At 40.9% G+C, this 12,042-nt stretch overlaps 1 protein-coding gene across 5 annotated transcripts in view; it reads right to left on the reverse strand.

Moving 5' to 3' along the window:
- Nucleotides 1-12,042, reverse strand: part of LOC133629702 (ATP-dependent 6-phosphofructokinase, platelet type-like) — a 70,343-nt gene that overhangs the window by 26,507 nt on the left and 31,794 nt on the right. For 2 of the 5 annotated variants that reach the window (XM_062020611.1, XM_062020609.1), the window contains exons 11-16: nt 11,940-12,004; nt 10,004-10,073; nt 9,326-9,472; nt 6,281-6,351; nt 6,114-6,201; nt 845-997 (exon numbers count right to left, since the gene is read on the reverse strand). In XM_062020611.1, the coding sequence (XP_061876595.1) occupies nt 845-997; nt 6,114-6,201; nt 6,281-6,351; nt 9,326-9,472; nt 10,004-10,073; nt 11,940-12,004 (594 nt within the window). Of the gene's footprint in view, nt 1-844; nt 998-4,234; nt 4,388-6,113; nt 6,202-6,280; nt 6,352-9,325; nt 9,473-10,003; nt 10,074-11,939; nt 12,005-12,042 lie in introns of all 5 variants that reach the window. The other 3 variants (XM_062020612.1, XM_062020610.1, XM_062020614.1) reach the window with 2 other exon arrangements.

Raw genomic sequence — 12,042 nt, forward strand, 5'->3', positions numbered from 1 at the left:
GGAGAACCTTCTAGAAGGACAATCCACCAATCAGGCCTGTATGGTAGAGTGGCCATTTCTTGGTAGCAAGTTTGCCAACATGCACTGTAAAGACTCTCAGACCATGAGAAACTAAATTCTCTGGTCTGATGAGACAAAGATTGAAGTCTTTGGCGTGAATGCCAGGCATCATGTTTGGAAGAAACCAGGCACCGCTCATCACCAGGCCAATACCAGTGAAGCATGGTGGTGGCAGCATGGGAGACGAGTCAGGATAGAAGGAAATATGCATGCAGCAATGTACAGAGACATCCTGGATGAAAACCAACGCTTCCTATCCAACCTGATGGAGCTTGAGAGGTGCTGCAAAGAGGAATGGTTGAAAGTACCCAAAGATAGGTGTGCCAAGTTTGTGACAAGGTGTTCAAAAAGACTTGAGGCTGTAATTGCTGCCAAAGGTGCATCAACTAAGTATTGAGTAAAGGCTGTCCATACTCATGTACATATGACTTCATAGTTGGGGGGTTTTAATATATTTGCAACTTTTCACACTGTGATTATTGGGTATTGAGTGTAGAATTTTCAAGACAAAATATTTTATTCCATTTTGGAATAAGACTGTAACAACAAAATTTGGAAAAAGTGAAGCGCTGTGAATACTTTCCGGATGCACTGTACCCGATTGAGTTTAAATGACTTCCTTCTGGTCTCTGATTGGCTGAAATGGCCTCACAGTTGATTGTGCTCACACAGCTTACACATTTCAACAACATTGTATATATCTTTGAAGAACTCCTACATGTGACAGCTTGATGGCTGCAGATCATTCTCATGAATAACCACATTGGCGGTTCCACTGCCTTACCTCCACAATGGCATTGAGGGCCGTGTCTGCACCGATGGTTAGATCTGAACCCGGCACATTGTTACTTATGGTGGCAGGCAGCATACACATGGGGATGCAAAACTCCTGGTAGGTAGCGCGTGCCTCGTACAGCTGCAGCAGACTCTCAAGCGCCTGAAGCGGCAGTGTTTCAACACAAGTTAGAACCTTGCTCAGTCTTTCGGAGATGGAATCTGCCATTCCGGCTCTTTGTATGTCATCGCAGCTATGGCTTCCCTTTGGCAAAGAGTGGCGATGGTGAATGAAGAAAGGAGCGGATGACGAAAAAGTCGAGTGGATGGCGGTCGCATGCGCAGAAGACAAGGAGGGGCTCGGCCAGCTCAGTAATGCCTTCAGAAACAAGCTGACGGACATATTTGGTGGCAAGCACTGGCCCGCTTACGCATAAAGGAAATGGGCGTGCAAATGCGGCAGATGGGGGGCAAAAAAAAAGATGGAAAAATGCTTCAAATGTAGCATGAATTGCAAGCGACAGACTTCATCAGCATGCTTCAGCCTCCGTTTGAATGCTTCCAACACTAACGGACAGGCAGCCTCAATGTTGTCACTGCACTACTTACCTAAGAGAGAAGGGAGTCCTGGGCATAATGATCAGGGGTGTCCAAACTACTGCCCGCCACCTCTTCAAATTGGACCATGAGACGTCATGGGTTTTGTCAGGAATCTTGCCCGCGGGGGAGATTCATTTTAAAAGTCTAACAAATTCGGTGCTACTATTATGTCGCCATCTAGTGGACAACACAAGTTTTTCCCGAGTTTGTTATGCATTTATATGACCCAATGCAAACAACCTTCCCTAGTCATGATATAAAAAAAAATCCAACCAACACAAAATGTGAACAGACATGTGGATTCTATAAAAGTCGTCCGTTCACCATAAAGACAAAAATCTAAATTACACCCACAAAGCACGATGGGAAAAATGCTAAACATTCTCCACACTTAGCCATGTTTGGCGACTTGTAGCTACCAAAGAGGTTCATTAGGTCTTCAAAAAATTATGCAATTTGTTATTCTTCTGGCCAGACCTGTGTGTTTACTTCATACTTGCCAACCTTGAGACCTCCAATATCGGGAGGTGGGGGGTAGGGGGTGGGGGGGCGTGGTTATTTACAGCTAGAATTCACCAACTCGAGTATTTCATACATATATATATATATATATATATATATATATATATATATATATATATATATATATATATATATATATATATATATATATATATATATATATATATATATATATATATATATATATATATATATATATACATATATATATATGTATGAAATACATGACTTTCAGTGAATTCTAGCTATATATATATATATATATATTTATTTTATTTACATATAAATAAAAGAAATACTTGAATTTCAGTGTTCCGGTGGCTATCCATTAGATGGCAGTATTGTCCTGTTTAACTTCTCCGTTCATGATGAGTATATCATTTCGGCCACCGTGTTCAATGGAGAAGTCTGTTCTACAAAATGTACAGGCAACATACACCTTCCCCTTCAAACTGTCCTGGATGAACTGAAATTCTTGTTTCCATTCGTTTTGGAACTTGTAAGCGTATTTCTTCATCTTGCTCGTCGACGGCGTCGCCATGTCTGTAATTTCCTCGTTCTTCTGCTTCGTCTCCTTGTTGTGTGCGCAGTTGTGCACTCTACTCTCTAAAAGCCGTAGATCAGGGGTCACCAACCTTTTTGAAACCTAGAGCTACTTCTTGGGTAGTGATTAATGCGAAGGGCTACCAGTTTGATAAACACTTAAATAAATTGCCAGAAATAGCCAATTTGCTCAATTTACCTTTAACTCTATGTTATTATTAATAATTAATGATATTTACACTTAATTGAACGGTTTAAAAGAGGAGAAAACATGAAAAAAATGACAATTAATTTTTGAAACATAGTTTATCTTCAATTTCGACTCTTTAAAATTCAAAATTAAACCAAAAAAAGAAGAGAAAAACTAGCTAATTCGAATCTTTTTGAAAAAAATTAAAAAATAATTTATGGAACATCATTAGTAATTTTTCCTGATTAAGATTAATTTTAGAATTTTGATGACATGTTTTAAATAGGTTAAAATCCAATCTACACTTTGTTAGAATATATAACAAATTGGACCAAGCTATATTTCTAACAAAGACAAATCATTATTGCTTCTAGATTTTCCAGAACAAAAATTTTAAAAGAAATTCAAAAGACTTTAAAATAAGATTCAAATTTGATTCTACAGATTTTCTACATTTGCCAGAATATTTTTTTTAAAATTTTAATCATAATAAGTTTGAAGAAATATTTCACAAATATTCTTCGTCGAAAAAACAGAAGCTAAAATGAAGAATTAAATTAAAATGTATTTATTATTCTTTACAATAAAAAAAAAAAATTACTTGAACATTGATTTAAATTGTCAGGAAAGAAGAGGAAGGAATTTAAAAGGTAAAAAGGTATATGCCATTAAACATCCTAAAATCATTTTTAAGGTTGTATTTTTTCTCTAAAATTGTCTTTCTGAAAGTTATAAGAAGCAAAGTAAAAAAATTAATCAATTTATTCAAACAAGCGAAGACCAAGTCTTTAAAATATTTTCTTGGATTTTCAAATTCTATTTGAGTTTTGTCTCTCTTAGAATTAAAAATGTCGGGTAAAGCGAGACCAGCTTGCTGGTAAATAAATACAATTAAAAAAATAGAGGCAGCTCACTGGTAAGTGCTGCTATTTGAGCTATTTTTAGAACAGGCCAGCGGGCTACTCATCTGGTCCTTACGGGCTACCTGGTGCCCGCGGGCACCGCGTTGGTGACCCCTGCACTAGATGTTATGACGTCATTGGGCAGGCAAGCTGTTTATATTGAGGGAAAGCGGACGTGAGAACAGGCTGTCCCCACCCAGGTCCGCATTGAGCTGGAGGGGGCGTGGCCTCCAGCTCCGGCTGAATACCGGGAGTTTGTCGGGAGAAAATCTCTGCCGGGAGGTTGTCGGGAGAGGCGCTGAATACCGGGATTGTCCCGCTAAAAACGGGAGGGTTGGCAAGTATGGTTTACTTCCGTACCTGACGGTTTCAGCTGCAACTCTTGTCTTCCTCAGAGGTTGATATTTCTGATTGATTATACAACTTGAAGGAGGTCCTCACCAAAGTAAACAAATGAACGTTCACATAATATCCAATTACTTGGTTATTTTACATGCAGTATTTTAGCCCAAGTGAAAAAGTTTGGGCACCCCTGATCTAGAGGAGTGAGTACTGTTTCCAGATGGCATGTTGTAGGAACATCTCCCAGATCAACGTGTGTGTCTGTGTGCGCCTCTATTCCGTCTGCCAGGCCGTGACTTACAGTAGTAATGGCATTGAGAGCCGTGTCAGCGCCAATGCTGAGGTCTGAGCCCGACACATTGTTGGAGACCGTGGCCGGGACCATGACCATGGGCACACAGAACTCCTCATACTTCTCGCGCGCCGTTAGCAACTCCAGCAGTGACAGGATGGCCTGCAGGTCAGAGTCCAGGGCTTTAGTGGGGTGGGTGGGGGGGAGCAGCGCTACTTGCCGCCAGGAAGGGAAAACATTAAAGTGGGAGGTGCCAAAGGGGAGGAGCCAAGCCTATCACGACGGACAAGAGCAGGAAGGCTGAAACCACTCTACATACTGTACATTCTCTCATTGATCACAGCACAGCAAAGACAAGCTGATGAGCACTAATTAGGGATTGCATGACACGGCTTCCAAATGAACAATTATTATCTGTACATCTACATAGTGCAAAGTATTTCTCTGACAGTTCCATAGCATTATAATATTATAATAATATCAACCACAAATGTTGTCGATGAGTCTAATCCCCTTTTTGGATTTAGCAGAATAAACCATCTTTCATCACTATTATTAGGGGTGTCCCGGATATTGGCAAGACGTTTTATACCAGTTTCATTTACACGCGCGGGTACAAGCAGACCGTTGCCAGCTTGAGGTGTGTCTTTGTGGTTATGTACAAAAGGTAAAGATGGTCGACTAATGGAGCTAACAGCTAATATAAACAACTATGTTGCATAAAAAGTCTCCATCCATCCATTTTCTACCGCTTGTCCCTTTTGGGGTCGCGGGGGGTGCTGGAGCCTATCTCAGCTGCATTCGGGCGGAAGGCGGGGTACACCCTGGACAAGTCGCCACCTCATCGCAGGGCCAACACAGATAGACAGACAACATTCACACACTAGGGCCACTTTAGTGTTGCCAATCAACCTATCCCCAGGTGCATGTCTTTGGAGGTGGGAGGGGCCTATCCCCAGGTGCATGTCTTTGGAGGTGGGAGGAGCCTATCCCCAGGTGCATGTCTTTGGAGGTGGGAGGGGCCTATCCCCAGGTGCATGTCTTTGGAGGTGGGAGGGGCCTATCCCCAGGTGCATGTCTTTGGAGGTGGGAGGAGCCTATCCCCAGGTGCATGTCTTTGGAGGTGGGAGGGGCCTATCCCCAGGTGCATGTCTTTGGAGGTGGGAGGGGCCTATCCCCAGGTGCATGTCTTTGGAGGTGGGAGGGGCCTATCCCCAGGTGCATGTCTTTGGAGGTGGGAGGGGCCTATCCCCAGGTGCATGTCTTTGGAGGTGGGAGGAAGCCGGAGTACCCGGAGGGAACCCACGCAGTCAGGGGGGAGAACATGCAAACTCCACACAGAAAGATCCCGCGCCTGGGATTGAACTCAGGACTACTCGGGACCTTGGTGTTGTGAGGCACATGCACTAACCCCTGTGCCACCGTGCTGCCCATAAAAAGTCTCTGAGGCAGTCGCTTTGAAAGTGACCAATAACAAACGTGTCCGCATCATTCGCCCTAAATTCATTCATTATCGTGGCTACGAGTTGCCAAAAAACAGTTACCACTCCACTTCAACCTAAAGACAGCGTACAGTAAATGGGTAAATAGGTTAGTGTTTTTCATGCCATGTTCTCTGTTTGAGTAAATGTATTTGATCAAGCCTTTTCTAACATTCACACTATAATTATTGTGTTTACTGTTTTAATATGCCTGGTTTTACTTGTGTTTAACTTATTTGTCCTATAAAGCCCTTGTAAGGTGCTCTACAAATAAACTTTGACAATACAATAATGCAGGAAGTGTATCCAGTGCAAATACCCAAGGCCCCAATATCGGTATTGGGACACCCCTAAGTACTATATTGTTTCAACATTGCTAGATAAGTAAAGTTAAGTTTGAGACATACCTCAAATCCCCCAATCACAAGCAGTGCATTAATGTTGTGTGTTCGCATCTGCTCGGCTATTTTGCCCACATGCTTTGCGGGGAGTGTTCTAGGGCAGAAAACATCCCCATGGGTTAATATTGGGTTATTGACAAATCATTCCATTTTCATTTGCAGTTGGACTTTACCTTTTAGTTCCCAGCAGAGATCCTCCCTGTCCTGTCCACCCTCCAACGTCAGCCCATTTGATCTCCTTGATCTGAGGGCACACAACACATCGATCCACCACTGACTTTCTGACATTCTTGTCTTTCCCATTCATGAGGTTCACTCGACTAAACACACCAAAGCAAGTTGTTGGCACATTTTCTATACAAGGGGAGTCATCTATTACGCTCATTTTCTTTGGGTCAGCCGGTTTTCTGACATCACCCAACATGAAAAGGATGTTTCATACACCAAATGTCAGAATTGCTACTGACAGTTTGGTTATGTTTGGGTTTTCCTGTGTTTAGAATCACTTCCTGCCCTGGTGCTCTTGTTTTGTCAGCGTTTCCTGTTTGGTCTCTTTGATTTGCAGCGCCTTTACTTTCTGTTCCATCTCCTGTCAGCACACATGTTTAATTAGTTCTATTTAGTTCCACCTGGGTCCATCCTTCAGTGCTGGATCATTCTTCCTCTGAGACTGTCTGTTCTTTGTGAGAAATACATTGGTTTTACTTGCATTCTCTGCCTCCTGGGCTCACCAGATCGTGACACCAAAGCAGTTGGAGACGGTTTGGAGAGAAGAAATGACCTTGGATTTGAATGACATCATGTCCGGCTCATTAAAAATGTGTGGTGGTTGAGCAGCGTCTGTTGTCAATTTAGCCTTTCTAGAAGAAAAATGCCCTCAAATTGCAAAAAAAAGTTTCTTCACAGTTCCTGGAGAGGAAAACAAAAAGGGCGGAAGAGTGCAAGATTTTACGAAAGACGACGACAAAAGTAGCACACGCTCCAGTCCAAGGGAGCAAAGTCGTAGAACACACGAGTTTGCAGTGATCACTTTGTTAAAGGTTTGTTTGATATACATTTTTAATATACTTTATTCATTTAGTATTTCCCATTGAAGTATTATCTTGATACTATTTATACTTCAATGTGTAACAAACCAAAAGTCAGAGTCAATGATACTTTGTCAGGAAAGGTCCTTCTATGTCTATCCAACTCTGACTACTTTTAAACTAGACTGAAAACTTTTAAGTTCACCTTCGCTTTCAGCTAAATCTTTTAATCTTTTAACTTTTAACGTCCGCACTGTTTTTATTTTTATTGTCTGCATTTTAATTTTGCTTTTAGTTTCTTTCATTTCACTTTCTTGTCTGTGAAGCTCTTTGAGTCTGCCTTGTGTATGAAAAGTGCTATACAAATAAAGTTGCCTTGCCTATGTCTCCTCTTGTGTATGTTGTACACAAATGTGTCAGAGTACATTTGACAACAGGACAATAATCAAATACGATGGTTTGTTAAGTAGATATGTAGTCACAGGTGCTAGTTTGTTTCCATGGACGCGTCCTTGCAAGATGCAAAGTTGAAATGTGGACTTGGAACGCATTATTCATGTAGGGATGATGTTTGATAAGAAATTATCGAGTTCGAGCCTATTATCGAATCCTCTTATCGAACCGATTCCTTATCGATTCTCTTATGGAGTCCAGATAGGTTGTTGTATATGGAAAAAAAACACACATTATTTGGTTTAACAAAAGCTCACTTTTATTATATAATAAAAAAATTAAATCTAATAAATAAGTAAATATTGACTGTTACCCACCTAAAAAAATAAAATAAAATAAATAAATATTGACTGTTGTTACCCAAAGTATATTAAGTGGGATTTTTCAGAGAAACAAATATATACAGTAACACAAAAACAAGCTGTCTCTGTGATCACTATAGGTGTATAAATAATAATATAGTGTTAAATAAAATCAGTCCCTTGGGCACAAAACTGAAAATAATACAGCTCTCCAAAAAGTGCACTTCTGCTGCTATTGGAACATAACTGTTTGTTATGATGCTTTGACATTTTTGCACTTTATTTCTTTATTGAAAGAAAATTCTATGAAGAGAAAAGTTGTTTGCAAATGTGGTTACAATGCTAAAAAATGAAAAGTTAAAGCTAAAAAAAGAAATACACTTTATTGAGTTAACATTATTTCTTTATGGGGGAAAAATGTTATGAGCTAGAGAATATAACAACTACACTACCCAGCATGCAACGGGAGTTACGAGCCTGCGCGGTAGACCCAAAAAGTGTTGCATGTTGCCACGCTGTGAAAGTAAACATCAAGTACTCAGCCAACACGCCTCGTCTGCATTATTTATAATTAGACAGACAACACATATACAGTGTGATTTTGTAACGTTTACAAGGAAAGAAAAACAAAAGTTAAAAAAGGGAGATATGTTGTATATATATGTATGTGCTGCGGTTGTTTTAAGAAGGTTGTGACAGCTGCCGTAAAGGAGGTGCGTTGCTAGCCTGGTTGCTATGTTTCCGGTTGGTCGTAAAAGTGTCCGTCATGTGTTTTACCCTGCTAAAATCTCTCAGTAAAGTTATTCGATGGATTATACCTTTTGTTTTGAACTTTATTACACCTTGGAGCACTTTTTCCCGTCCATTGTTTTCCTGCTTTCGCTATCTGCGCCTAATGACTGAGCTACGTGACGTCATTTCTTGTGATGTCCCACGGAGCATTTCTGGTCGGGACGGGATTCGAATAAAGAATCAACTCTTTTCCTTTACTATAGTGGTCTCGATAACGGGTACCGGTTCTCAAAAAGGGATTTGAGTCCGAGGACTCGGTTCTTTTCTTATCAAACAACCGGGAAAACCGGTTTCGAGTATCATCCCTATATTCATGTTTATATTGTTCCTTACGGAGAAGTTTGCCACAATATACAAACTTTTCTATTTACAAACCCTGTTCAAGAATCCGTGAATCCAGGTTCCACCGCATTTATAAAGTGGTACAATTTGGTGCTAAACCAAATGAAGATTGTCCAACCTTGACTTGCATGATCTAATAATAATATCTAATAATACATCTGATCATGTGATCCTAATTCTTTCCAGTGCAGGTGATGTGCATTCACATGTTTTTTTAGTTTCATTTCCATTCCAACATAAAAATGTACTGTCAAGTTGGTGATGAGGTCAATTCCCCACAAAAATGCAGTCAAGTACTTACCTGACCTTTGTAGAAGCCCTCAAATCCATCACTGACAGCAAACATCTTGTGTCCCTCCGAGATGCCCACTCTGACAGCTGAACGAACAGCCGCGTTCATGCCTGCCGCGGGGGCGCCCACGTTCAACACCGCCACGTTGAAGTTGCTCTAAGGGCGTACGAAGCACAGCAAAGAAACACACGACCACACTTTAGATGAATCACAAACTCATTTCAGCAAAGGGTTGCTTCTAAGGACTGAGGCACTGGAGAATGGATCAATAAAGACAGCATGTTCTGCCCCCCAGGTGCACGCTCCACCTGCCTTGATCATTAGCACACATCCAGGAGATGCTAACCCCTGCTGGGAGCCCCCAGCACCAGTCTGGCATTGTTGCCTCCACACTTCACCGATTTCCTGTCTCAGCTGCTCCAACAGTCCACATGAACAAGTCCACCTCTCAGCACGGAACCAAGGGGTCATTGATCCACCGCTGCGGTCAATACCGACCAGGCCTTGGCTTTCAAATGACAAACACAGCAGTGCCTGCCTCGCAACATGAAGGTTCCGGGTTCAAATCTCGGCTTCAAGCTCTCTGGGGTTTGCATGTTCTCCCTGGAAGTTTCCTCCCTCCCTGAACTACTCCAGGTTCTACCTCATCTCTAGCAAATGAATGTCAGGACATGTTGTGTCACTCACGTGTGGAAGTTCAGACTCTGGCTTGCGATGAGCCAACAGTTTGTACGTCTTCAGGTTGTTCTGAAAACTCCTGCCGTAGAAACCAACAAAAGAGATCATTAGTCCATGCAACACCAGACTGTCGGGCGTGAGAGGTTAAATAAAGAGACATGAGGCAAGATTGGAAAATTCCTCTTTAGATAGATTTGTGTACAGAGACACCTCAATATACAAACCCTTCATTGTACAAACTTTACCACCTACGAACCACAGACCGAATGAAATAAGCTTTGGTGTTCAAACCTTGTCTCAATGTTGGGATAATTGATCCACCCATTGTGTGTCTCACCAATGTGGGCGGGCTGATTGATGTCCGCTGTCCAATCAGCAGTGTCGTCGTTAGCTACTGTGCTATTGCTACAGTACTTAGTCTGTTTTAGAAGTAGTTCAGCCTTTTTTCGAGCACGTTTCTAGTTTTGCTCGCTCAAAATGAATTTAATGGACTGGCCATGTGTCGTTTGAAACATGCAGGAAGTATCCACAGCGTTGTCGACACTGTCTCCTTCCCCTCCCTTCTGTTGCACACCGAGATTAACCGACAAGGTAAAGTGGATTTTATTTCTCTATGACAAATCATTGGCTGTTTAAGTTAAAGATTTTTGCAATTTCAAACTGAGTGCGCCACAGGGCTAGTGACAGTGTGTGTGCGTGCAGTAGAGATGTAAATCGTGACGATTCGATTCGCATGGCAATTAGAGATGTCTGATAATATCGGCCTGCCGATATTATCGGCCGATATATGCGTTAAAATGTAATATCGGAAATTATCTGTATCGTTTTTTTTATTATCGGTATCGGTTTTTTTTTTGGTTTTTTTAAATCCACATAAAAAACACAAGATACACTTACAATTAGTGCACCAACCCAAAAAACCTCCCTCCCCCATTTACACTCATTCACACAAAAGGGTTGTTTCTTTCTGTTATTAATATTCTGCTTCCTACATTATATATCAATATATATCAATACAGTCTGCAAGGGATACAGTCCGTAAGCACACATGATTGTGCGTGCTGCTGCTCCACTAATAGTACTAACCTTTAACACTTCATTTTACTAATTTTCATTCATTACTAGTTTCTATGTAACTGTTTTTATATTGTTTTACTTTCTTTTTTATTCAAGAAAATGTTTTTAATTTATTTATCTTATTTTACTCATTTTTTTAAAAAGTACCTTATCTTCACCATACCTGGTTGTCCAAATTAGGCATAATAATGTGTTAATTCCACGACTGCATATATCGGTTGATATCGGTATCGGTTGATATCGGTATCGGTAATTAAAGAGTTGGACAATATCGGAATATCGGATATCGGCAAAAAGCCATTATCGGACATCCCTAATCGCAATACATGGGTTACAATGCGATCCAAAAACGATTAATTTATAAAACTGAACGATTCTTTGCGATTTGATTTAGTGTATGAATGATCCGATACGATTCGATTTAGCATATGAACGATTCGATACGAGTCGATTTAGTGTATGAATGATTCAATCTTCTCCAATCAGATATCAGGTCGCCTCGGTTTATCGTTAACAAGCTTAGCGTGTAGGCAGGGCGGCTGCAGTACGCAGGACAGTTCAACCAGTTTTTGTTCTGGCTTAGTTAATAAAAAGAGTCCATCTATGTTAGGTTTGTGTGATGTAGAGTACTGGATATATACTGTGAATACAAACCTTGACTAAAATATCAACTTCTGTTGAGGCTGGAAGCCAATATTCATGCTTTTTGTGGAGAAATGTTCTTCGAAATATAAACTTTTCTACGTACAAAACCCTGTTTAAGAACCAATTAAGTATGTAAATGGAGGTGCTACTGTACCTGATCTTAACGCATTACCAGACCACCACCCCCATCTATCTATTTACAATATTTCAATTGTTGTCGTACCTTCCGCGGAGCTTCACTGCTTCCTCAAACTTTTTTTCGTCCATTGCCTTCTGCACCTCTTGAGTCTGTGGAGAAAGAAGCAGAATTACTACTTGGTACCGTG

Source organism: Entelurus aequoreus, linkage group LG15, assembly GCF_033978785.1.
Source record: "Entelurus aequoreus isolate RoL-2023_Sb linkage group LG15, RoL_Eaeq_v1.1, whole genome shotgun sequence".
Lineage (NCBI taxonomy): Eukaryota > Metazoa > Chordata > Actinopteri > Syngnathiformes > Syngnathidae > Entelurus > Entelurus aequoreus.